The 27011-nt window shown below is 36.2% G+C and overlaps 1 protein-coding gene across 2 annotated transcripts in view; it reads right to left on the reverse strand.

Moving 5' to 3' along the window:
• The window catches only part of Exoc4 (exocyst complex component 4), a 741153-nt gene that overhangs the window by 50979 nt on the left and 663163 nt on the right, over positions 1 to 27011 (reverse strand). For both annotated transcript variants that reach the window (XM_010611733.3, XM_033757669.1), the window contains exons 15-17: positions 12542 to 12683; positions 3836 to 4014; positions 660 to 819 (exon numbers count right to left, since the gene is read on the reverse strand). In XM_010611733.3, the coding sequence (XP_010610035.1) occupies positions 660 to 819; positions 3836 to 4014; positions 12542 to 12683 (481 nt within the window). The remainder of the gene's footprint in view (positions 1 to 659; positions 820 to 3835; positions 4015 to 12541; positions 12684 to 27011) is intronic.

Genomic DNA, 27011 nt, shown 5'->3' on the forward strand with positions numbered 1-27011 from the left:
AAGACAGAAGAGGTGACAAAATGACATCAAGAAAGAAAACAAAGGAAAATATTACAAATGGTTAAAAAATAAATGATGACTCATTAATAAATGATGACCATGGACTATTTGTTCAGGCATTAAAAGGAATATTTTCAAGCTGTATTAATGAACATTATAGACATGAGAAAATGCAATTAAAATTATGCTAACACAGTTTCAATTTTATTAAGAGAATTATGCACAAGTATATGTAAAAAGATATATATATATTAAAAAGATATATATAGGTATATATAACAGATGTGTACAAAAAGCCAGGATAAGGTACATTAAAAATCATAGTCTCTAAATTAAAGGCTTATGAGCAATGTTTAGTTTCAACTTTGTATATTATCTTAGTATTTTATGTAGTAAGACTGTATTACTTTTATACTCATAAAACAAGTCACAAAAGCTTGGTAGTAAGAACTCAGCAGGAGTAACTACTTCCTTAAGGAATGCTAAACATTGAACAGAATTTTGTAGAATTAAATTTTCTATCAGCTAAGAATATCTATCTCTTATTCTTTTTTTAAAACTAGGCTTTTTAAGTACCAAGAATCTGTTTTTAAAAATGGCTTTATAGGTAGTGAGTCCTGGCTTTGGTAGAAGAAACTGAGGTCAACCTTTCCTCTTACCTTGCGGAGTCCAGGTCTGCTTCTCGAGACATGGTGATGTTGGTCAAGTTCTGCTGAAGGACAAAAATGTTTCTACACATTTTCTTAATGCCAGACTCACTGATGCGCCTGAAGTACTGGGCACCATTGATGAGGATGCAGGAGATGAGATGCCCCAGCCCTGAATGGTTAGGACAGTGTAAAGGGGAAGAAAGAAGAGGTAGATTAGTGGCATCTGACAGAAACCTGCACAACAGGATGGCTCTTTTTTCATCCTCCACTAATTTAAATGCCACAGAACACATGTCTGATGGCTGTACCAGTTCATCTCACAATAATTTCAGAATATTTCTGCATGGACCTAATGGTTAGAAATGGGAAGACTTTGCGTTGTGAACAACATCCACTACATCCCTAGTTCTAGCATTGTCACATTCACCTGAAGCTACCATACCAAGGGCTTAGGGACTATTCCAGGTTATTATAAACTACTGACATGCATAGCAATTCCTGCCTTTATGCACAGATATTTGGAAAGCAGCAAAGTATGCATGTAGAAACATCTGTTTGGCCTGTTATGTATTACACAGTATAAACATCTGTATGGCTTCTCCTTCCTCCCACAAAACAGAAAGGGGGATCCTTTAGGCTTAAAAGCTGATTAAGAACCTAAAAAGTACAAATAAATCAATACAAATGGGGGCAGTAGCAGTAATGCTAACCAATCACAACACTTATAAGTAAAAATCAACCAATAAAAAAATGTTACTGGCAATAATGCTTTGGCAATGGTAATAAAAGATAATGTACTAAAAAGCAAAGTGTAAAGGAAAAGCAGATCATGAGCTTTTCAGTTGTCCTGAGACATCTCTGGACATTTCTGTGGCTGTATTTGAAGGACTGCTGTAGTCTATAAAAATTGGCAGAGGGGAACATAGGACATCAGCAAATTAATAGGTTTGCTTCATGATGTCCCATGTAGCTAAAATGAGGTGTGTTGGTTCAAAAGTGAGAACATATTATTTTTTAAAGTTAGAATTAATGCTATATGCTTAGAAATAAGTAAATGTTCTTTAATTTTTTCTTATTCTGGCAAAGTTGGCCTCTAGCAGGACATTTTATTCATAACTCTAAAGCTAGTATGACAGGTTACAAGCAGTCTACTATTTTTTTGCTATTTTCCTCTTCTGGAGTCATAGTCTTCATGGTTCAGATTGGAGTGCAGGGCACATCTTCAGCTTCTTTGGTTTCTTCTGGTTACAAAATGTATTTTTCCTTGGTTGGAATGAAAGCAAAAAAGAGAGAGGAAGATGCATTCCCTTGCTTCAGCTGCACTCACCCAACACTGTTTCAATACCACAAACTTATCTGTGGTACCATTTGAAATGAAGAAAGAGGCTTTTACTTTAAGATAAAGAAGCACAACTATGAATTCTATATTTAAAGCTAGAGTACTTGTATTTATAAAAATTATCTTTCTGGGTCGAGTTCTCTTGCACCAATGCTATAATTTCGGGTATATTTTTGCTCTGCGCTGATACAACGTGGTCTGCCTAGTGCAGGCAATGAGGGGTTTGTACTGTTTGTAGAGAATAAGAAATCACAATTTATAAAAAATAAATTTTATCATAGGAATAATATGGATGTTGATATGTAGGGCTTGGAAAAGCCACAGTCCAAGAGGGAGCTCTGTGTAGCTAAGGAAAAGTGGCTTTTCATAGGAGCACTTCAGCTTCAAGCTGCAGAGAATTAAAGGTGCCACCAAATTATAATGCCATGAGCTAGCGCTAACTCTTTAATCACTTAACTTTTTTTTTCAGCTTTAATTGAGCTTATTGGTACATTTTAGGGATACAGTACAGTTACATTCATTGTTGGGATCTTGTACCTCTACATGGCAAGTCTTGATTCTCATTTTTTCCCCTTACCTCTGCTTTGACTAATATCTCCTTCAGAATACATCCCCATTTTTATGACTTCGTCTTTATAACTGAATGGGAAAATAGGATTTTTTAGAGGGTCCAAAATTGATGTAACACAACTTTTTCTTAAAGTAAGCTTTGGCCATGCACTGACATCATCCCATCTTCCATTTGCCATAAGCTTTGAATAAAAAATAAAATAAATAAAACTGGCTGAATTCTGTGTGAGAACAGATACTTTTGGTAATCAGATCTATGTTTAACCTAATCAAACCAAGTACAAAGGGGATATACTTGAAAATCTTGACAAATGTTTGCTGTACTTCAAATAATCCCCCCCCCACAAGGCTCATGTGGTGGTTCTCAACTGAGCACTGTTGGCAGGTGTTGGAAACTTAGGTGGCAGGGTCTAGTGGGAGGTCTTCAGGCCATTGGGGGTCCACCCTCCAGGGACAATGTGAGATCCCAGACTCTTTCTCTTTCCTTTTGCTTCCTGGCCATGAGGTGAACAGTTGGCTCTGCCACTTGCTCCCTGCCATTACCTTCCCTGCCCCGAGAAACCTAAAAGCATTGGGTTTGCTTGATCATGGATTAGAACCTTTAAAACTGTCAGCCAAAATAAACTCTTTCTCTTTGTAAGTTAATTATCTCACATATTTTATTATAGTGTCTGGATCCTACGAATAAAATTCAGCATGAAAAATTATTTTCCCAGCACCACATTTAAAAAAACTTTGAAGGCAGATGTCTTTAGATAGTACTGCCTCTTCACACCTTCCTTGCCTTCCTGTTCCCTGAAACACTTATGGAGATGTCCTTCCTAAAAACCGTTGCTATCCATAGGCTTCTGTGCTTTTCAGATAAAATACATTCTGTCAAATAAAACTTCTTCCATTGATAATTTTATCTAATGAAATATTTTCCAGGGTTTTCTTTTTATTATATGTGTGTTTTCCTTCTTTTTGATGAGCATCTCGAGTTAATTTTTGGTCCATTTTGCATATTTATTCAAATCTTAGAAGTGGCCTGTCAAGGTAGGCAGCCAGACAGCCATCTGCATTACCTTGCATTAAATCTCCCTATCAACTAGGAGCAGATGGCAGCCATGTCATTCACCTAGTCATACACAGCTAGGATAGGTATTGCAGCTCTAATTCAAATAAAGTAGTAAACAACTTTTTTCCTATGAGTTATGAACTTTAATAAAATACAAAATTAGGAAAACCTTCACTGTCCCTTCCCCTCAAACTCCCAGAGATAGAGACAGGGTCTGACCTTCAAAGATATACTGGAACTTGTGCTGCTGAAGGCTTGCACTCATAGCCTCTTCAATGGCACTGATATCTTTGTTGAGCTTGACCACCAGAGGGTCATAATCCATGCTTTCCACATTGGCAACAATGGCATAGTTCCCCTCTTTTGCTAGTGGGATGAGATAGTGGAAACAGTGAACTCTGAAAAAGAGATAGTTAATAATAAATCTCTCCAGTGAAGATAATGATCTTCTGTGACAGAGCACCAAAATATTTCAAGCATCGGTGGCTTCACAGATTTTCACGAACTCTTCTAACCTTTTTCAATCTGAAAGCCATCTTAGTTTTTCTACAGAACTGAGTGATCTGGAGCAAGCGTGTTACATGATCTTTGCTTGTTTAGCCAATACAGTACTGGTAAGGAATGGATGAGTTCTAAAGGTCTTTCTAATGCCAGGATTATATGCACAATACAAAAAGCACTATATCTTTCAACAGATGCTGACAATGTACAGCACAATTCACAGATCCAAAAAATACAGGCTTTTGAGGGAGATTAGTGGTTTTGATTCCCAGTTCCAACATTTAATAGCCGTGTGTAGGCAAGCTACTTTATCTTTCTGTGCTTCAGTTTCCTTATCTGTGAAATGGGGACAGTAATATCTTCTACCTCATGAAGTACTGTGAGGAACCACTATATATAAAGTGTATAACACATTGACTGCCATAAGGAAAATGCCCAGTAAAGGTGTTGGCTGCCATTAGTATTGTTTGTATTCCTGCTTAATTACTACTTAAATCACTTACTGAACATCTATGACTTTGTTAGAAAGTGTGCTAGGCTCTGAGGATATAAGATAGTTTGTGCCCTTAAAGACTCTATAACCTAAGGGGGCAGCCAGAGGGGGGAAAAATAACCAAAGGAGACAGCATCTTACCCAAAGTCCATCTACACAGGGTGCCATGGAAATTGGTCATGGCATGTTAGGAGGAAATATTGAGTCTCAGAATATATTTGAGTGAGCTTAGGGAAGAAGGGCATCTGTGTGTTGAAAAGGTCTTAGTTATAAATATTTCTTAAGTTCTTTTGGTTGAAATTGGTAACTGCCGAAGAAGTCTAATGGAAGTAAGAATTGGCTACACCTCCACAGACCACTTAAATTGTCCACGAAAGCCAAACTGCCATAAAAATTCAACCACACATACGTCTATTCTGAAAAACAAAACAAAACAAAACAAAACCTCAAAGCAGAAACTGCAAAGAAACACCACGCAATGTGAGGCACAATTTAGTCTGTTTCGGTAAGCTCAGTGAAGTCTTAACTCTTCTCTGTTTTAGGTACTCTGTCTTGAATGGAGGGTTCACTGCAGGTAGACATGAGCTTAATTCAGAGATAGGGTTATATGACCCAGAGACCTGACATCAGATAAAAAGAAATGTTCCTAAATAGATGACTGGAAGGACCTTGTGCATTTCAGTATCTCTAATGATACAACAGGCTTGTATACCATCTTTCTCTTTTGAGCCAGGATCATTGAGAAATAATTTACAATAAAATTCTGCCCCCTCCTGTCAATGTATACAACTACTAGTTTTGTCAAATGCATACAGTTGTAAAACCACCAGTAGAGTCAAATTATAGAAAACGGCCACCATCCCAAATTCCCTTGTGTCCCTTTGCATTAATCCCTACTTGATGCTTTTGACAACCACTGGCCTATTTTTATCCCTATAGTTTTGTCTTTTCAGATAGCCATATAAATGAAATCATTTAGTATGCAGCCTTTTGTGTGTCTTCGTTCACTTTGCATAAAACATCTGAGATTATTCTAGTTAATTTTCATTCTTTTTCCTTGCTGAGTAACTTTCCACTGAATGGTAGAAGGTTTATCCATTTATCCAGTCATCAGTTAATACTGAGATTATTTCAAGTTTTGAACAATTATGAACAAAGCTACTCATGCATAGGTTTTTGTGTAAATCTAAATTTTCATTTCTCTGGTAAATACTCAGATGCGGGATTGCCAGATCATATAGTAAATGTATATTTAACTTCTTGAGAAGTTGGCGAACTACTATTCAAGGGATCTGTGCCATATTGATTTTCTACCAGTAATGTATAAGAGCTCCATCCAATTGCTCTGCGTTCTCACCAGCACACAATGTATCAATTTTTAAAAAGTTATAGTTATTTTAATAGATGCATATCATTGTTGTTTTATTTTTTTTCCCTCATTGAGTTTATAGGTACATTTTAGGTATACAATACAGTTACATTCATCATTGGGATCTTGTACCTTTACATGACAGGTCTTGGTTCTCATTTTTTCCCCTTGTCCCTGCCCTCCCTTCACCCCCTCCTCCCTTCCCTATTTACAAAAACTTAATTTCCATTTTTACATTTTCTCATATTTTTTCCCTTATTTCCTTTCCCCTACCCTTCCCACTTCCCCTACACTTTTAGTCCTTTTCTTCCTATTTCACAATGTCAATTTCATTGTTTTTTTTAATTTGCATTTTCCTTATGACCAAGATGTTGAGTACTTTTCATTTTCCACCAACATATCTTCGGTGAAGTATTTGTTCATTTTACTTGCCCAATGTTTTAAAAATTGCATTCTTTAATTTCTTATTAAGTTTTGAGAGTTATTTATTTTTTATTGTATTCTTTTTAAAATTAAGTTTTTGGTACATTTTAGGTGTACAATATGATGACATTCATCACTGGAAATTTGTACTTTTACATGATATATCTTGGTTCTTATTTTTTCCCCATTCCCCTGCCCTCCCTTCAACCCTTCTATCCCTTCCTATTTTCAAAGACTTTGTTTCCATTTTTTTCCTTTTGTTTTCTTTCTTTTCCCCTATGCCTCCCACTTCCTCCTCCCCATTAGACCTTTTCTTCCTACTTCACATTATTATACATTTTGATCCTTATCTACACCTTCAGTTTCTCACACCAGAGAAACTATTCAGTTTTACATGTCTGTCCTATTTATTTCACTTAAGAGTATGGCCTCAACGTGCATCCATTTAGCTAAAAATGACTCTAGTTTCTCATATCTACTGGTTAAAGGTCCTTATCAAACATTCTCCAAATATTTTTACTCAGTCTTTGCCTTTTCTTCTCATCTTTAAAGTGATTTTTAATTTTGATGAAATTCAACATCATTTTTTTCTTTTTTTGGATGGTGTTATATTTAAGAAATCTTTGCCAAAACAATGCCATACATTTTTTTCTCCTACATTTTCTTCTAGAAGTTTTAGGCTTTACATTTAGTTATAAGTTTTACTATACTCTGTGTGTGTGTGTGTGCATGTGTGTGTGTGGTGATGATGCTGGGAATCAAGACCAGAGCTTTGCACATGCTAGGTATATACTCATCACTGAGCTATACCTTCTAACCTCTATGGTCCATTTTGAAATAGGATTTTATATAAGGTGTGTGATATTCTTATAACCTGTTCATGCAAGGGAATCTATCTTAGCTACTATTCCTTTTCAATGATAGGTGCTCATCTTAACAGGACTATTTTCACCAGTGAAAACTCATTCTAACATTCATATGCTGGTTGTAGTTGCCTCTTGAATATGATCTTTCTGATATAATGAAAGCTGAGCTGAGCAGCCCTGGAATGACATTTATAAAGTAGCATTTAGTGGACATCAAATCATCTATGCTAAAGTATTTAAAAAATAAATTATGGACAATATAACACCAGACAACAGAAAGACCATGTAAAAAGGCCTGAGACAGTAATGGGGGATGGTACTGAAGAATGGCCAGTGGTTCTTTTCTGCTACATTCAAATCACATGACAGAAGCATGAAGTGAACTTGAGGAGCTGGCCAGAGGTCAGGTAATCGCAGGCTCTGGAGTTCATCTAAGGCATCTGCACTTTATTTTTGGATCCATAGGGAGCCCTAGGAGAATTTTTAGAGGTGAAATGATGTAATTAGATATGAGCTTTGCAAGATTAGTGTGGCACTCCGCACCAGATATGGTGGCACATGCCTGTAAATCCAGCTACCAAAGAGGTGGAGGCAGGAGGATCACAGGTTTGAGTGTAGTATGGGCAACTCAGTGAGGTCTTTTCAGGAGAAAAAAAAAAGTAGGGATGTAGCTTCAAATGGAATCAACTGGAGGTAGAAAAATCTTATGAATTGGAGGTGTGAGCTTATGAGATCATATAGCTGGTGGTGGAGAGAACAGACAGCCACTGCTTAAGGTATTATCTTCTTTCCAAATTATTAGCAATTAAAAATAAATTAAAATATTATCCGTGAATGTCAATTTCAAGGAAAGTTTTTTTTTTCCTTTAAATTCTGGCATGTTGTGGCTGACCTTAACATGACTTTGGCATTAAGGTTTTCTGCAAACACTGCTGATTGCACAGTGGGATGGTTGATTTTCAGAAAGTGCACACTTAGGATCCCAACAGTGACAGACAGTTGCTGTTGAACCCACTTAGAGCCCTCCTGATGGTGAAGAAAATCAGGTGATAAAGGTGACATTCTTGGTTGGCGTCTTGGACTCAAATGGCAATTTAATTTTCTTCTTCTAAAGTTCAAACGGGGGGTAAAAACGTCAACAATTTTTTAATGGTCTCACCATATCTTTCATTTTGGGAGTGTCATTTGCCTTATGTCTCAAACTGTGGAAAAGGCTGCTTTGTGGCTAAAAGTGACACAGGTAAAATGTCAACTGCTCTTTGGATAGGTTCTTCAACACTGAACCTGCTGGATTTGAGAACATTTTTGGTTCGAACTTTAGCAATGTTAAAGAAAAGGATGTGCTATGGATATAAGGATATTTTCAAGAATAAGATAAATTGATATTTAAACTTGTTCTGGAGTTCTAGCTGGAATATCTTCTTTTATATGGATTTTTTCCCTGTTCTATCTGTGCTCTTTCAGTATAGTGTCTTCTTGCTAAAAGTGCCAGCCAGACACAGTACCTAACCAGCCACTTCTTTATCACACCAGTTCCTGGACAACAGAGCCTCAGTTCTCACAACTTTTCAAAGCAGGAGAGGAATAAAACCAGTAATAGTTGATTATCACAACAGGGCCACACAGTCTCTCTACCTCTTAGGTACAGTATGTGTAGTGGATTTGAAAGTGGACTATGTGGGGAAGCCGAATCATAAAACAATTCATTTTCTTTAAAGAGCAATAGATTTTGTTTGGGGAAACAGCACTTATTTTGTCTGGGTTTCAAATCAGGTAATATTTAAGAATCTAGCATGCTTTAAGTGAGCACATGATATGCAACAGAACTGGTCTGGGTTGGGGGACATCGTCAACAAAGAACAAGGCACAGCTGGAGGAGCTGATGATCTCCTCCCCACTCTTGCACTCTGGGTCCCCACTGTAGTTCCCTCTATTCTCTGTCTTATTTGTTTTATATTATCATGGTACAATGCCCCGTAAAAAACTGTTAATGTGATGACAGAATAAAGTATGTCAACATTTATCATCTGAGCTATAAATGAAACAGACAAAAATGGGGCATTTCCATAAGAAAGTAATCTGAATGCTGAAACCATGTTATAAGAGGAAATGTGGAAATTTAGAAGAAAATGGACATAGTTAGTGTTCTCAAGTTCAAGGTGAAAAAATTCTGCATCCAGGACTCTAAAATTCAGTCTTTTTCATTATTCAGTCTGCAATCACTTCTGTTTTTAACCTACTGCTGAAAGAGATATAGCAAAGGGTGTTAACAATATTGTATGGTTTTTTTATAAAGTTAAGAAATAATAACTAAAACATGTTCAGCATTATAAGAATAGTATTGCCAAGATGTACAAAAATAAAAAGGGCAGGATGGAGGTTAAGGATTTAAAAGACTTTACTCAGACGTGTTGAAAATATCCCACTTGGAATTAACTATGTTACAAGTAGGTAATTCTGAATGTTGAACACGTCTTGCCACCACACAATCAATAGCATACATTCCAGGAGTTGTGAGAGTAATTAATTTTGTGTTCCCTTGTTTTTGTTTGCAACCTGGGTAACAGGCATCAGACTATTACTAGGTGTTTTTTCCCACCTTTTTCTGTTACATTTATCTATTCATAGAAAACACTCTATGTCACTATCTGCTTGAAAACAAATAGAAAACAAATTAAAATTTATTGTAAAACAAATCAGAAAATACAGCTAGATCCTTGATTTCAGCAGAGGTTAATGCAAGAAATAACATTCAGAAATATTGTGAAGTAAAATAGATTCTAAGAGCAATGCTATTCATAAGCAATGAAAAAGTAACTCATTGGGCAAGATAACAAAGAATGAAAAAAAAACAGTGGCACACATCAGTGACATCAACACTCCTGAAAGGCATCTGACGGCTAAGTGGAGTCCTAAGCATATTCCAAAGGCTTAAGTGTGGGCCACAGTCCTGTCTACTTTCAAAACTTAAATCTAGTAAAGACTTCAAATGAAAAGAAAAATACTTGACACATCTTTAGTAATGTTCTAAAGTAATAGAAAAGAAAATTCATCACCACATCGTACACTTTCTGATCCTGATGTTTCTGTTTCTGAGGTTTCAAAAGTATATATCCAACTGTCTGATTGACATGCTGTCTAGACATTAAGCATCTTAACCCAAACATCTTGAAAACAGAATCTTTGATTTCCACCCCTCCTATCACTTCTCCTTTTCAGTTTTTCTGATCCAGTTAACGGCCCTAGCATTTACACAATTTTGCTCAGGTCCCTAAACTGGTGGTTTTCCTGGAGTGCTTTCCTTCCCTCACTGCCATCAGCCCCTTCACCTGGCCCATTTTTCCAACATATTTTATCAGGTGTCTTTAGTGTATGTCCCAAATTCACACCTTCACCGTGTTGTCTTGGTGCTGATAGCTCATCTCAACTGGTCACCCTACTTCCATTCATATTTCTCCCTGCATTCATATTTCCTCCTTTTCCATATACACCCAGAGTGATCTTTATAAGGTGTTAATTAATGTCTCTCTCCTGCTTCTTAATGTACTTTGATTAAAACCTTAAGTATTCATTTGGCCTGTAATACTACAGTTTGTCAGGCTCCATGACCTCACATGGCCTGGCTTCAGTCTGTCTTCTGGATCTTATTCTTTTATTCCTCCCACCTGCCTTTTTCACCAGGCTATAGACCCATCTGGCTTTTCACTGCCAAACTTGAGTAGATCTCAAGACTTTTGTGAGTGTTGAACCTTCTGTCTGAAACTGTTTTCCCCCATATTTGTACATATGGCTCTTTTTGTCACTTTGTTATGTTTCCTCTGACTACTCCTTAAAAACAAACTCACCCTCTTTCCTAACCAATTGCATACACTGTGCACTGTCCAATATACACTGAACACATGTGGTTACTGAGTACCTGAAATCTCACTTGTCCAAACTGTGATGTGCTATAAATATAAAAGGTTCAGAATCCAAAGGTTTAGTACAAAGAAACACAAAATATTTCCTTAATCATTTTTGTTAATTACATGTTGAAACAATAACACATCAGATATACATTAAGTAAAAATATTATAATTGAATTACTTGTTTCTGTTTTTTTCAAGTGTTGCTGTAAATTGAGCATCCCTTGTCCAAAATGCTTAGGAGCAGAAGTTTTCTGAATTTAGGAAAAGTCACACAGACTTTATTGGTTGAAGACCCCTTATCTAAATATCCAAAATACTCCCAAATCCAAGGAGTATCTCAAGATTTGGGCTTTTTGGATTAGCCATGTTCAACCTGTATGATACTACTTTAGTTGTACTTCTCTGAAATTATCTTTTTTCTCCAGTCATTGACCCCACCAGTATAATGTTGTCAGTAGAATGCTGCTCATGTGAGCAGTGGCCTTGAATGTTTGTTGGTGTACCCCAATTTTTAGAACTCTGTCTGATGCAGAGAAGGCACTCAATAAATATTTGTTGAATAAATGAATGAACAACTGGAAGTTTCTAGTTTTTCCTTTTTCCTTTCCATCTTTTTAAGAATAAAGAACAATAAAGCTAAAAAGAATAGTCTACTACACTGTAGCAGAAGGAACACAAGCTAAGAATATGGCATTTTCAGAAAAGTATTTTTTTTTTTGCTGTTATGCTTTGAAGTTATTACCTAGCTAAATCTATATTCTTGAATTATTATTCTGTTCATTTGGGTTTTAAGTTCCTTGAAGGACAGGACCATGGTTCTCGTATCTATATATTTTTTCTTCATTTTTATTTTAGTAAAAGTAACAGTGACAATAAAGTCATCATAACTGCAAAGCTACCATATTTTGAACACTTATTATGTGGCATATGTTTTGCTAATTATTTATTTCATTTATGAAATTTAAGCTAGGAATTTCTATTTCCATGTAAAAATTTTTTATTATTATTAGGTCATGTTTGTAGGATACATTCATTGTGGGGAGTTGGTATATAATAACCATTTGCATTTTTATGAAAAGGAAACTGAGGGCTTGCAGGTTGCTTGGATGACCTTAGATCACCTAGGAAGTCAGTAGAGATACTCAAATCCACGTTGTTCTGGTTTCAAAGACAATGTCAACTCTGAGTTATCACAGTCACAAAAAAGCAAGAGCTCAAATGGGTTAGTGACTGAATAATGCTAAACATGTTTTTTTAAAAAGGACAACATCACCGATAAACACAATTAAGTCCCAGAAGTAAACAAGTGATGGATAACCCATAGTGTACTGGCATCACAAAGTCCTGTGTTTGGCTGAGTCATACCTCACTTCCAGATGCAAGACTAGCAAGCAGCGGTCGGCCATGTCCTGGAAGGATTTGGCAAGTTCACTCAGAGTCTGCATGATCTGCTCAGAGACAGGGGGCAGGTCCATGGTCACATGGCTCTCTTGAGCAGGAGAAAGCACTAGAAAAAGGGGCAGGGACAAAACATCATTTAATTCAGTGTCTATTGACTTTTTTGGAATAGATATTATTTTGTTGACATCTTGTTGTTTTTACCAATTTGGCCAGTGCTAGTGTGAGCAGCATTAGAGGTCTAAAACATGCTTGATGCAATCTGTACTTGATTAAAGATGGGAAGTCAGCTGATTGTCTAGAATCAATTAGAGAATGACTGAAACATGACCTCGAGTTGGAAGTAGTCTGTACAGCTAGCTGGGTGACTTGAATGTATGTTCTGTGCTAGTCTGTTTTTGTATTCCTTCAAGTGGCTGTTTAGCTTCTTGTTGCCCTCAAACAAAAGTTTGTGAAAGAAAACTAACACCTTTTGAGGTAGCTTCTTCCATCTCTGAAATATCTGATTCTCTCACAACAAAGCCAGAATCTGTCTTCATGAACTTCCTATGATTGGCTTTGATTCTACCTAACCGTAGTCATTGTATTGTGTGTCACTACTTCACATATTGAAGATACTTCTATTAGTTTCCTTGAAGTCTTTCCTTTCTGTACTAAATGCTCTCAGTTCTTCAATTATTCTTCAAATAACTGGAATAAATAATTTTATAATTCTTAAATTGTATCAACCAAAATGTTCCAATTGTTCTGTATCTCCTTTGAAATGTGGGACTCAGAACAATGCAGGGTAAATACTACAGAGGGACCTCACCAGCCTAAACAGAACTTTTTCTAGATACCTTGCTGCTTGCACAGAGGCATAAAATCTGGTGGTGGAAATGGTGGTGTACTGTATTCCATTTTAGCTCATATTTATAGCTTACAGCCAACTAAATCTTCTAAGTAGGTCCTTTTGGAAAACTGGATAGAGTTGCCTTCTATATCTTTCTAAAATAATTTATGAAAATATTTAACAAACATTTAAAAGTATTTTTCCAGAAAATATTGAGTAGCAAAAAAAGTGAGCTATATTTATATCTAGAATTCTGTTCAATTTTCAGCTCTCCACAATTTTACAAATATCAACAATAATTTTGACAACATTATTTAAAATTTCTCTTAACTCATCATATTAGACTGATATGCATATACATGTTTATAGCAGCATAATTCATCATAGCTAAATGATAAAAGTGGTCTATATGTCCATCAACAGATGAATGGATAAAGAAACTGTGATATTTACACTCAATGGAGTACTTCTCTACCATAAAGAAGGATATACTTGAGTCATTTGTAGGAAAAGGGATATACCTTTAATCCACAATGTTATGTGAAATAAAGTAGACACACAGCTTAAAATAATGATTTTTCTTGGATGAGAAATCCAAAGTATAAATAAATCAAAATAAAATAAAAGACAGATAACGGGAAATCGGAAGATGGCAAATGGGACGGAGACCAAGAGATGGAGCAAGGAGAGAGGGGAAGGGAATGTAAAAAGAAATAAAACATTTCTTCTACACATGCCAACTCCCCACAATGCAGGTATTCACAATATATTGCAAACATGCTCTAACAATTCTTTTTAAGTTAAAAAATTTCTCTTTATACTTCATGTGCTAAGTACATGAGTTCTGTGTTGCTGCCTTACATTATGTGGCCAAGAGCTAGTTACTTAAATTCTCTCTTAGTCTCTGTTGTAAAATGAGGATAATAGTACTTATATCATGAAGTTGAATAGATTAATATAAGTAAAACACAACAATAGTACATGAAACTTACTCAATATTACAATAAACCAGAAGCAAATAGTTTTATTATTTAGCCTGTTATTTATTCAAATCAAGTATTAAGATTAATTACAGCCACACAGTACTTACAAAATATACTTAAGTCTGGAAGTTCAATTTCCATTTATCAGTATGTTTTTGCCTTTCTGTGTAAATCTCCCCCACCCTTGAGGATGTAGAACTGTTTGGCTAAGTCAACATAGGTTACATGGGGTTTGGTAAGGCATCACTAACTTGGGAAGTGGGCACACCTTACAGGATGGGGAATCAACTTCTGGTTGTAGCAGTATCTACAGTTATGGTCTCTCAGTGCTGTATCTATTCCTAGACTTTGTCAAGGCCAGACAAGATCGCAGATAGATAATCCAGATGTGTAACTTATAAGCCTTATAATTTTCAGTGGGCCAGACGCTAATCAATTAAAATAAATATGATAAACATAAAAAAGCAAATGTTGCTCAAAAGAACTGATGAATAAGGAGGAAGGGATTGCAGTAATGTAGATTTAAAAATTACTACCAGTTTTGATATCATCCTAGCTGTTTACTAGGTCAATCTGCTGGAGGCTAATAAAACATTCCATCTCCTCTGTAATGTTAACATTATTCATGTTATTTGATTACAAGGCAAGAACCGTGCTTTCACAATGTTTCATGTGGAAGGCTAGGTGAAAGGGACTATAAATAACATCATTATAATACTTTAAAGAATTTAGGGTTTCTCAGTTTCTAGATTCCTCTGTCCTGTGACATTATGGCAAGAAGAGTTACCTATGTATATATCAATAAGAAGAGGTAGAAGTCAGGCCCAGAAATCTCACTCATGGTCTAAGGTCCAAAGCTACACTAATTGACCAAATTTTGTCAAGAACATTCTGGATGAAATGCAACCAAAAAGTAAAAAAATTACACTTTACAATTGCAGAAACACCTAATTTCATCATGTGGCAATCGGCATAGTCAAACTATGAAAAGAAAAAAAATCTAAGCAGCATAAGTAACTGGCAAGTTGAGATGCAAGGTAAGAGCAATTTTGAGTAGCGACACACTGTATATTGCATTTGAATGTAATCCATACTAAAAATGTAACATTGTATTAATGCAATGGAAAAATAATGCCCAGAGCTCTAACTGAAAAGCTGGCTTGTAAATTCCTGAGGGCTTATTGAAATTTACAGTTAAGAAAAACTATACTAAGAAAAAAAAAAAAATTGCTGAGCATGGCAAACAGAGAACACAAAACAATTAACCAGTTTTAAATGTCAAATGGAAATCCACAAAAAGGCAATGCTGACAGATCTATTGGGGAGATTACAGTCAAGAAATTAAGTTTCTGGATGCCCCTCCCACCACAATTGCACATACTCTTTTAGAGGCTATCTGATTCTATATTTATCTCAGAGACTGCTTCTCACACCAGAATGGACCACATGCATTGAGCTTTAAAAAATACTAGTTCTACATGAGGAAGCTGAACCTTGTTCTGTCAAGCAGACATTGCTTTTATTTTTTATTAAAAACATTTTTTTTTGTAAATTCAATTATTCCAATTCCTCGCTAGGAATTGGATTCTAGATTCTGCAAAGCATATTATTTGCATTCCTAGCCCTGCTTGTAGCTAGAGGTGGCCATGTGACACAGTCTGGCCAGTGACCTCCTAATTAGAGGGTTTGTGATCCTTGGGAAGATTTTGTTTTTACTGATAAAAGGAGACTTGGAGTTTCTCTTCTCTCTTCACATAAAATCCTTAGTATGTCAAATTCCCAGCATCTCTCAAGGAAAGCCAACCTACTAACTGTCATGGAGAAGCAATCAGTCGAGGATATTAGGATGTCTCAAGTGGTTCTATATCCCAGTATTAACCAGACTGAAATCTGTTTAGATCTTAAAATTAGTCAAAATTGGACTCATTCAGACCCAGAAGAGCATCTGTTTTCAAGGATGCAGCTGCTACATTTTCAATGGCAACTTACTGTGACTTCTTTAATTGATTCATATGAGGATGTCCTTGTACATCTGCAATATTATCTAAATTGTTGTAATATTAGCTTAAACTGGTATCAGCTGTCATGAAAGCGATAAACTGAAAAGGGAAAGAGTTATCATGGTAGGGAAAGTAAGGTTATCTCTGTGAAATAAAACTTTTGAGAAGCTAGAAAAATGATGAAGAACGATGCCATGAGACTTTCTCACTGGGAACATTTTAGGAGATCCAATTTTGGTACATTAATGATTTCTGAATCCTCTTATTTGTACAGGGTGACAGGTATCATGTGTGATATCTGCTCTAACCTGGAATAAAATTATTTAATTTCCAATCTTCCATTTTCCTATTTAGAAAATAGTGGCACTGGCATGTTCCTAGCTCCTAGAGCAATGTGTTATAATGCCTTACAAATAACTGTGAGATCCTCTGATATTGGTGCATTTTTGTGGGTGTACCCACGTTTATTTTTTAGAATATTTCTATTGATGAATTATTAATTTCATAGTTTTACTATATTAAACAAGTACCTAACAGAAAAAAATAAAGTATTAAATATTTGTAATATTTATTGAGTGTTTATAAAAAAGCATCAGGATTTTCAACATCAACTGTTTTTTGGTGTACAAAGTCTAAAAAATAACAACAGAAATAAATTTCTTTATGAGCTAAAATGAAACTACCAATAGAACTCCACAAAAAAATCTTTACTTCAATTATCACACCTAAGGCAGTCTTCACATATAACAGCATGTTCCATACATACGTATTTCTTACACTGACAGTACATGTGTTTTGCTTTCCTGGCTTTTTTTGCAGAACATACTTGACATCTCACTGGTTTTGCTGTTTAGTCAGGAGGTTCTTATTATATTATACAATGTGTAGTTAACAGGAACATAGAATGCCAATATAGTATTAAATTTTTAATGTGTATTTTGAGATGAGACTCAACATCAACATCTTCAAATCTGCTGTGCATTTGCTTACAAAACCTAAAAAATAATATCAGAAATAAATTCCTTTATGAACAACAATGAAAATACCAATAGAACTCTACAACAAAAATAATCTTTGCTTCAATTATTTGCACCCAAGGTAGACTTCACACATGACCAATGTGTGTTCCATGCACATGTCTCCTTATGTAGAAACCAAAGTAACTCCATTTTAAGACAGAAAGCCATCTTGTGTTAAATGTGACTCCTAGATAAATTCAAGCAGGAATTTCTTAGCAAGAATTTGCTTAGTTGAGATAAAGGCAAGGCCAAATGGCTACCATAAACTTGAAGAGAGGAGACAGGATGTTCTGTATAGATAAGGGGAGCCCACCACATTCTGTGAGCACCCTGACCACATTCCATGAGCACAATGACCTCTCCCTGAATTCGCCCCCTCCCAAACCTGAAATAGTTTTCTTCCCGCTTTCGCAAGTACTCCAGCAACATCCAATAGGAATAAAAAATAGAAAATGGCACCAATGAGAAAGAGAGGATTTCAAGCCTCCCAAATCCTATAAAATTATGCCTTAGAAGGGTTCGGGGCTATTTGTACGGAACCATTGCACTGGTAGGTCTGAGAGTCCAGGCTCGAGCTTGCAATAAACTCCTTGTGTGATTACATCAGACTCGACTCCTTGGTGGTCTTTGGGATATTGCGATTTGGGCAAACACTTACACTGACAGCACATGTGCTTAGCTTTCCTTTCCTATGTAGCAGGCCATTCTTATTACCTCTATTGTAGCATTCTTTCATCCAAAGCTTCTTATTATAATGTACTACTGTAGATAGTGGAGTTAATTAGATATGCTGTGGGTAGTGACAGGGCCAGGCCCTTGAAGGAGCTAATATAGAAGACAACTGAGACCCATTTACTGAAGGCCAGGTTTCAACAGAGGAACTACTACACTTTTATACTTCTCCTAGGGATGAAAAGCAGTAATTTATATTCTCAATAGCTATCAATCACCTGGGTGGGGGACCAAAACATCCCTAGCCCGTTTCTTTCCAGAAAATCTTCATTCATTCATGTAGGCTTGCTTCCCCAATTTCATCCCCATTTAATCAATATTACCTGAGTGGCTATATGTGTTATAATATTGTTGGTCGATCCTAGCTTTGTCCCACTTCATTGCCAGCTTATGATTTCTCATTGGATCAATATTACCTAAGTGACTATACTTTTAATATTATTAGTTAACCATAGTTTTGTACCACTTTGAACCCACTTCACCTTGTGGCTTTGTTCAAAACATCCCTGAGAAACAGGGTTGGGGTCAACCCACTTCCTGAGTGTCCCCTTCTATCCCCCTCAGGCAGAAGCTGTCTTTCCCTCAATAAGTATTCCCTTCTATTAACCTCCATTTTTCCTATAATTCATTCTTTGAATTTGGAAAACATGAATTCAGTGTTTCAGGTATCTAGCAGGTTGGGATTTATATCAGTTCCCTTACATTATTTAGATTATTTGGAAGTCCTATATCATATGTCCTATATGAGTACAATGTGAACTTAGCAGGAAAATAAGATATCAATAAAATAAAATATCAAATATGCAATGAGTGCTTAGAATAGCCATCAGCATTTTCACATAAGCTGCTTACTTGCTTACAAAATCTAAAAGATAATATCAGAAATATCTATGTGAACTACAATGTAAATATAAACAGAAGTCTACCACAGAAATAATCTTTGCTTCAACTGCCACACTCAAGGCAGTCTTCACACATAACAACTGCATGTTCCATGCATGTATCTTGCTTACACTGCCAGCACATGTGCTTACTTTCCTTTCCTGTGTGACAGGCCATTCTTATTACCTCTCTGTCTTCTTCTGTCAGGAGCTTCTTACTATACATACAATATGTACTTAGCAGGAAAATAAGATATGAATAAAATAAAATATCAAATATGTCATCAGTGCTTAGAATAGACATCAAAATTCTCATATCAGCTGTTTACTTGCTTATAAAACATAAAAGATAGCATTAGAAATAAAAACCCATGTGAACTACAATACAAATACAAACAAATCTACCACATAAATAATATTTGCTTTAACTTCATACCAAGGCAACCTTCACATATGAAAACTGCATGTTTCATACATAAGTACTGCTTATATTGATAACACATATGTTTTGTTTTCCTGTTCTTTTTTATAGGGCACAATTGACATCTTTTCTGTTTTCCTGTTGTCATAGTAGGTTTTTGAGATGCTATGCCTGCCTGCTTGCCTGTCAGCTCACCGGTGTGCTTTACATTTTTTTTGCATAGGTTCCTAGGCAGAAACATTTTGCTTTCCTCTGTTATAAATGATCTCTTCTGAGTTCTAGTCCCAATCCTTTAAGAAGATTTCTCTGTGGTATTTTGCACTTGTTATTTTTTTGGTAAACTACCAAACTATTTATGCCATACATGTTTAGGATACAGTAAAACACAACCATTGGCCAATGCTTTGTGTTTTGAGTGACATCATAGCTGTTGCATAACTCATCAACATCTACTTTGCCTTTGGTTTTGCTGTAGAAAGTTACCATCTCAGGCTTCTGTTCTGTTGAGGTTTCCCTATCAATATTTCCATCATGGTGGAATGTTGACATCAGCAGTACCAGTTCATTTTTCTTTGCCATATTTGAGGTCAATGTTATATCCTTCTGAAATCCAAAGATTGTACTATATAATTCTGTGTTTTTAAATGGCAACATTTCATTTGGAATTTCTGCTTTGTTTCTGTGTATAGTTCTTATACTGGTCAACTTGAATTCTGTTAGCAAATGTAACATCAATTGAAAACTGGTAAACCAACTGTTGAATGTCACATTTCAATTAGTTTAGGAGATGGGAGCAACAAGTCTGTTCATAACATCATGCAGTTTATTACTACATGAATAAGGGCCTAGTGGCTGAGCTGCAGGATAAATTTATAAATTGAAAGCATATTAAGCCTTCACATCTTTAAGAACATCCATTTTTATGCCATACTTTGAAGACATGTGGGGCATATACTGCTTGAAGCTGTGATAGCCAACCTGATTCCATTTGTGTACCTAACTCCATTAGTGTACAATTGAGTGATTCCAGTAGGTAGCCTTCCCCTTCCCCCTCAGGAGTCCCAAGTTAATGCACGACAGACTGCCACATCATCTATACTGCCTTGTAAACAGGATGCCTGTGTGAGTCTGCAACTATATGTTATCTTTGTGGCCTTTTGGTGGAGCAATCTAAAACTACGTTATCTTTACTATCTTGTAAACAGAAGACCTCACACCTGTATGATACTTTGTTTTAACTAAACTGTATGAAACTTCCCCATCCTCACTAGTTTAGTAAAGTTCTACCCCTGTGAAACTCCGTTTCTGCTCCCTCACTCCCTGAGCCCTTCCCAAATGGAAGAGCCCTTAAAAGGACCCAGCAAATTGCCTTTCTTTTGTCTCAAGCTTTTGGAGGCATAAGCCCACTCTGGATTCAGAGTGCAGGGTTTCTCTATAATTCCAACTCACCTGGCCCTATTACAAAGCTACAGCAACCATGAAATGCTGCAAAATGTTCATCAATAGTTGTGTATTCAGATGGTGTGTAAACTGTTTGACAGTTACCTACAAATCTCTGAAACAATGAGTGGACAGCAGACAGATGATCAGTCCTTTTTGGGGGGTGGTAGTGGGTGGTTTTGTCATCAAACCTCAGGCAATTCTGAAGGAACCCAAATCTCCTCAGTGTCACTGTTATTCAAAAACTTCATGCCCAGGGGCTGGGGATTTAGCTCAGCAGTTTGGTGGCCTGCCTTGCAAGTGCAAAGACCGGAGTTCAATCCCAGGTACCAAAAAAACCACAAAAACAAACAAACAAAAAAACTGCATGCCCACATCCATTGCTTTTCTAATAAGCCTTTTACATTCTTGTGATTACCATGAGAAAGCCCTGCTAAATACAGCAGACCTATGAATACTTTCAGTTCAGCTAGTGAAGTGTCTTAGTAAATTCATTTTTGAGTTTGGTTATTGATGCGTTCAGAACATTTTGCTTGTATTTCAGGATTTGTGTATTTCACAACATCTTCTAGCATTCCATCTGTTACAAACAACTTCCAACATTGAATGGCAGTTCTGGTATTCTGTCCAATAGATTTCATCCATGAAAAGATCTGCACTGTATTTTCGGACCTAGTTTTAACACTGATCATTCCATTTGGTTGCGTGAACATTTTGTACCATTTTGATTAGCCAAATAGGTACTCATATTGCTACTTTCTTCATCATCTGAATCAAGGAGGTCTGTACACCCTGTGTCTGAATTGGTTGATTCTTGCTCCATTTTACTGTCACAGGAACTTTGGTGCACATACCCAACATCAAAGTAAATATCATCTTCATCATCTATGCATGAGTAGTGTGATGATTCACTTTTCCCCAAAACTCGCAAATCTGTTTTTTCATGTGCATTGTACTGAATTGGGCTAAAGTAAACTTTTTAAAAACAAATCTGGAATGCACTGAAATTTAGCAATGAGCATTTCATTGGTAAAACTTACCTGTTGCTGTTTCGGAGTTCCTGTACAAAACTTGCCTTCATCTGTCAAGTGGAGAATGCACAGATTGGTATTTGCTTTCCCCAGGCACACCTACTTTGAGTGACACCCACGTTCCATTATGGAAAAACACATGTTTTCATAACAGAAGAGTGGTGTATGTGTTAACCCATGTAGTGCTCAGGTAAATATACATAAAATATGTTAGTCAAGGCATAATGGGTAAAAATCCTAGTTTGACACTTTTGCACACATGGACACACCTTGTTGTTCTTTCTACCAAATGGGTAAACAGAAAGATTGCTTCCTGTATCCCTCAGGTGCATCTACTGAGACACACAGCCCACTACTATTATGTTAACATACAAATTAACAGTAGAAAAGTAAGGGATGGTTTGCTGTAACCCAATGTTATGCCCTATGGGGAACAATCCTTTTTCCTCTACCTAAATGTCTTTGGATTATCCTACAAACAGGCCAGTATCAGACATAACAATACCACAGTTCCAAGTTGGAACTTTAATGACAGCTACTTTTATCCTCAGTGTTTAAACTGCTTTGTGCTACCATTCCTACTTTCTAATCAATTCCCTATAATTATTTATGAACAAGCTAATTTCCCACCCCCACCCTAGTGTTTTGTACATTTCAGGCACTTGGTAAGTGTTTACTAACAAATTGTTTATCTATTTATGAAGCATAGTGTCTTCTGAAATGGGTATATAGTTTATTAAAGTATTTTCTACCTTATCAACATCTAATGTGAATTTTCTTAGGATAACGATGCCCTTTCCTCTTTAGTTACTATAAAGTTTCTTGGCAACTCTGATTACTCTCTTTCCTGAGACAACATTTCTTTTTCTTTTCTTTTTTTGGGGGGGTACCAGGGATCCAACTCGGGACCTTGCACTTGTGAGGCAGGTGGTAAAACCACTGAGCTAAATTCCCAGCCCTGACATAAATTTTCTAATACTTAGCTACTTTTCTGCAACAGATTTCAGTTTCTGTCACTATGTCAATTCATTTGTTTAGCTGCTCTTTTTCATTTTCCAAACCATGTACAATCTAGCTTTAAGGTTTTTGTTTTGCTTTTTGCTGTTTCTATATAAAAAATGTTTGGAAAGTTCTCTTCATATTATATCCTATTTCATAAGTAATAGTTCTTCTATCACCAAATAATAACTAGTAACTGGGTTTGAACTAACCGAGTCAATTAATTTTAAAAAACAACATGTAGACTGACATTATTCAATGGAATTCTGATTCCAAAGGACAGGGACATATTCATATTCAACATTACCCATATTAGACCCGTATATATACACAAACACCCCTTGTCCTAGAAATAGAGCCAACTCTATAAAATATAGCTATAACCAATGAATCCTTTTATCTCTAAATAATTGTGCAATAAGAATTCCTAGACTTTTCACTGCTATCCTTGGATGGGAGGTCTCTTTTGCCCATTTTTACAGGTGAGGAAGAGCAAACAGGAGACTTAAAAAAATTGTGGAGGGAAAAGTAAAAGAAATTCATTATCAGACAGTAAAAAAGACATAAGAGTATGGAGACTAGATGGCAAGGTGAAAGTATATTATTTATATTTGCCTATTTAATCTCCAGTCACTTAAGTGACAAAATATTTAAATGAAAAAGAAGTGCTCTGTGAATATGGAGGAAACTTTTTATGTATGACTGTAGGAGGAGAGACCTACTTTCTTTTCTGTTTTTTCAATGATCATGTGTTAAATCTCTTCTTCCTACTGTTCATAAGATGATGGACAACATAACTTCTAAGAATTCTATAGAACATTTCTTTTGAAATGTCATACATTTCCCTAACTGTAGACAGTAACTCTTGAGGAAAGAGACGAAATGCCTGTTCCACTCACTGCACTTTAAAGGTCTGAAATGCTCAATAATTTTTATGTGAAACTATTCTATTATAAGCCCCTCTTTACCCACAAACAATCAAGAACTAAATTCTTATAAAGAACTTGTACTTAATTTTGTGGATGCTGTTTAATTTTCAACTCTTTTCTTCTTGCTTCCCAGAAGAATATAATTTATCCTTTTATGTTATTAACTGTGTTAGACAAAACAGACACAGGGAGATCTGGTACTCAAGATCACTCCCGTTTCTGGTAAGTGGGTCCTTTATCCTCTCTGAGAAAGTGAAACTAAACTCACCACCCAACCCTGCTACTCACCCCATCCTGATCTACCAATAACTTTAAACTCCGTCACCAGCCCCAACAACACGACCAATCACTGCCCTCCATGATGCTCTCCCAACTACAAAACCTCATATTAAGTCCTACCTTGCCAATCTCATCGCCATTGTCTGACAGACTGGCAGCTTCCTCTCCCAATAAAGCCTTGCCTTGGGTGTTTCTGTTTCAGCTCATTTCATTTCTCTCAAACTCAAGAACAAATTTTCTTAACATCTCTAAGCCTTGTTTTCCTCCTAGGCACAACTGAAGAGAGTTGCTCTGTGGACCAAATAAGGTAATGTGGTACCTAGCACTGTTCCTGCTGTGGCTGTCCTTGGAATTCGAGTCGTACTCTGTCTCCCTCCTATGGACTTAGTACCTTTCGTTTTGCACTGAATTTACTAACAGTCATCTCTAGTAGACTGAGACCTCTGGAGACAAACACGAAAACTTGTTCTTTCTAGCATCTCTTAGTGTATAGAGCTGCTCCTGCTTATACTCGGCAGATCGCTGATAATGCTTGCTGAATTTAACCTTCAATTAAGGACAAGTCAAAGAATTTTATAAGCATTTAAAAAATTATATCTCCATAATGCTTTTAGCCTAATGTCTTCCAAATAGTTCATTAACCTGGAACATTATTTTTTTTTCCAGGGTAAGAAATTGAAGCTCCAGAGGGTAAGAGCATCTGAAATTGAAGAAATATTCCAAATATTTAACTGTATAGAAAGAACAAAGGAGGCTCATGTAAAGCCTATTCTGAAGAGAAAAACAGAAAAAAGGAGCTAAGTTAAAAATGTGTATTTGTTCCCTTAGGCTATTGTGGGATAAGAAGCCAATTCTGAGCCAACAGTATACACACTGCACAGCTCACTAGACAGACAGTCTCATCTAGTTATTCACAAATAGGGCTGAGCATTTAAGTTTAGGATCCTATCTACATAGGGTGCATCCAGCACAGACACATGATCTTTATACCTTGTGATAGGTAATGCAGACCCCAATCTCTTTCAGTCCTGGGGAGAAACATTAAGATTGATTTTGTCCTTTTATTTCAAATAATCCTCCCAGAGGCTTTGTAAGAACCTCATCATCTACTAAAAAGGCATGTGGTGTGGCCAATTCAGCTCCTGGTAGATATGAAAGAGAAATGAGGGGAAAAGCTAATGAACATCTCGAGTCTTTTTTGCTGAAAAGCACTATTGTGGAGTTATATTAGATTTCTATGGATTTTGTTAGCCTTTTGTATTTCTGTAAAATCCCACATCAAAGAGCATCTTAAAGTGTTAACAAATACTAAACCAGATATTTTAGGTGAATAAGTGACTTGGATTTAAGTTGTAAGATAATTTTTTGTGGCAAAAATATTACAGGGCAGGGAGAGAACATTTGTCTATGTGTTCGAATAGGATTCTACTAGCTTTAGCACTTGTAAACTTTCCAAAGAGTCTTAGGAGATGCTTATTCACTGAGTAAATTAGAATCCTTAGGTTCATTCACAAATAGTAAAACTGAAGCAAACAGAAGTAAAGTACATTTCCCAATGTGACACAGCAACCAAGTGCCACAAATGAGGACTGAACTAAAGGACTGAACTGAAAGTGCTAGATGGAATCCCTCTTCATTTTAACTTTTTCCACTTGCCTTTTTTTCATGAAATCTCTTTTTCAGGCAGCTGTATCCACCTGAATTTGGGTTAGAATTGAGGGATAATCATTACTTCACTTTTATCTTTGTATCCCAATGTACCTTGGTTTCTGGGAGTGTGAAGTGAGTGGAAAGGCGCCCTTGGAGGCAGATGACTGAGTTCAAAATCTGACTTTTTCATATACTTTTGTATAACAGATTCTTTACCTGTAAAAGAAAGATCATCATACTGACCTCATAGAATTCTGATGACTCAGTGAGAAAATCTACAGAGGAGAAGACTATTTGACATATAAATGCTTGCTAATGGCAATTACTATTCCTACTACTACAGTTATTCAGTAAAGATGTATTAAATATATATGTAACAAAACCCCGCTATCTTATTTACATAGACATTGGAACAATTGGGTTTGCTTTATACATTTGATGGCAAAACCTGAGAGTGGCTTTGACTGCAGAGGAAAACAAGCAGAACCTTAGAAGCCTGGGAACCCCTTTCCTGTTGCTGAGTGGACAACAGTATACAACTGATTTATCTGGAGACAGAGCTGCCTTGTCACCAGGCACAGACCATCACTGTGACTAGCTATGTGGTTGGTGTGAGCTCCTCTGAAGCACGCTAGAAATAAGAAATACAGAGAGAATTAACTTGCTGACACACAGTACAGAATTTGTAGGTATAAATCTCTTTTAAACAATTTCTCTTCAGTGAGTACAAGTGTGGCCAACTCTACAGTATGTGGTAAGATAACAGTTAAATACTTCCCTGTGATCTCTCTTGTGTCAGATATTCCCTGTGTAGGCTAAATTGATATGCTGGTACCATATATACACTGACTAATTAATGTCTTATGACGTTTAATAATATATGACCATGTTTCCATCTTTATTCATTAGTAACACATGAGTAGTAGTCACACATTCATTTTAGTTTTGCCATATAATCCTGGAATAATTAACAGTCCACATAGATGCTTCCAGAATAATGTTTCCTAAAAAGTAAAATATTACTAATCTGTGCCTATAATCTTCAAGAGAAGTGATCATTTATCCATCAGCTGATTACATGCTTTCAGGATATTGCCTGAAAATCTAAATAACTTTTTCTAACTTAAAATAAGATGACTGTTCTCTTATTAAGTATGAACCAAATTTTTTTATCTACAACATTTTTTACTGATTATAATTTCTTTTGGAATGGCCCCAAAAGCAGTGGGTAAATTCTGATT

This window comes from Fukomys damarensis, unplaced genomic scaffold (genome assembly GCF_012274545.1).
Source record: "Fukomys damarensis isolate Sample0158 unplaced genomic scaffold, DMR_v1.0_HiC HiC_scaffold_4, whole genome shotgun sequence".
NCBI lineage: Eukaryota > Metazoa > Chordata > Mammalia > Rodentia > Bathyergidae > Fukomys > Fukomys damarensis.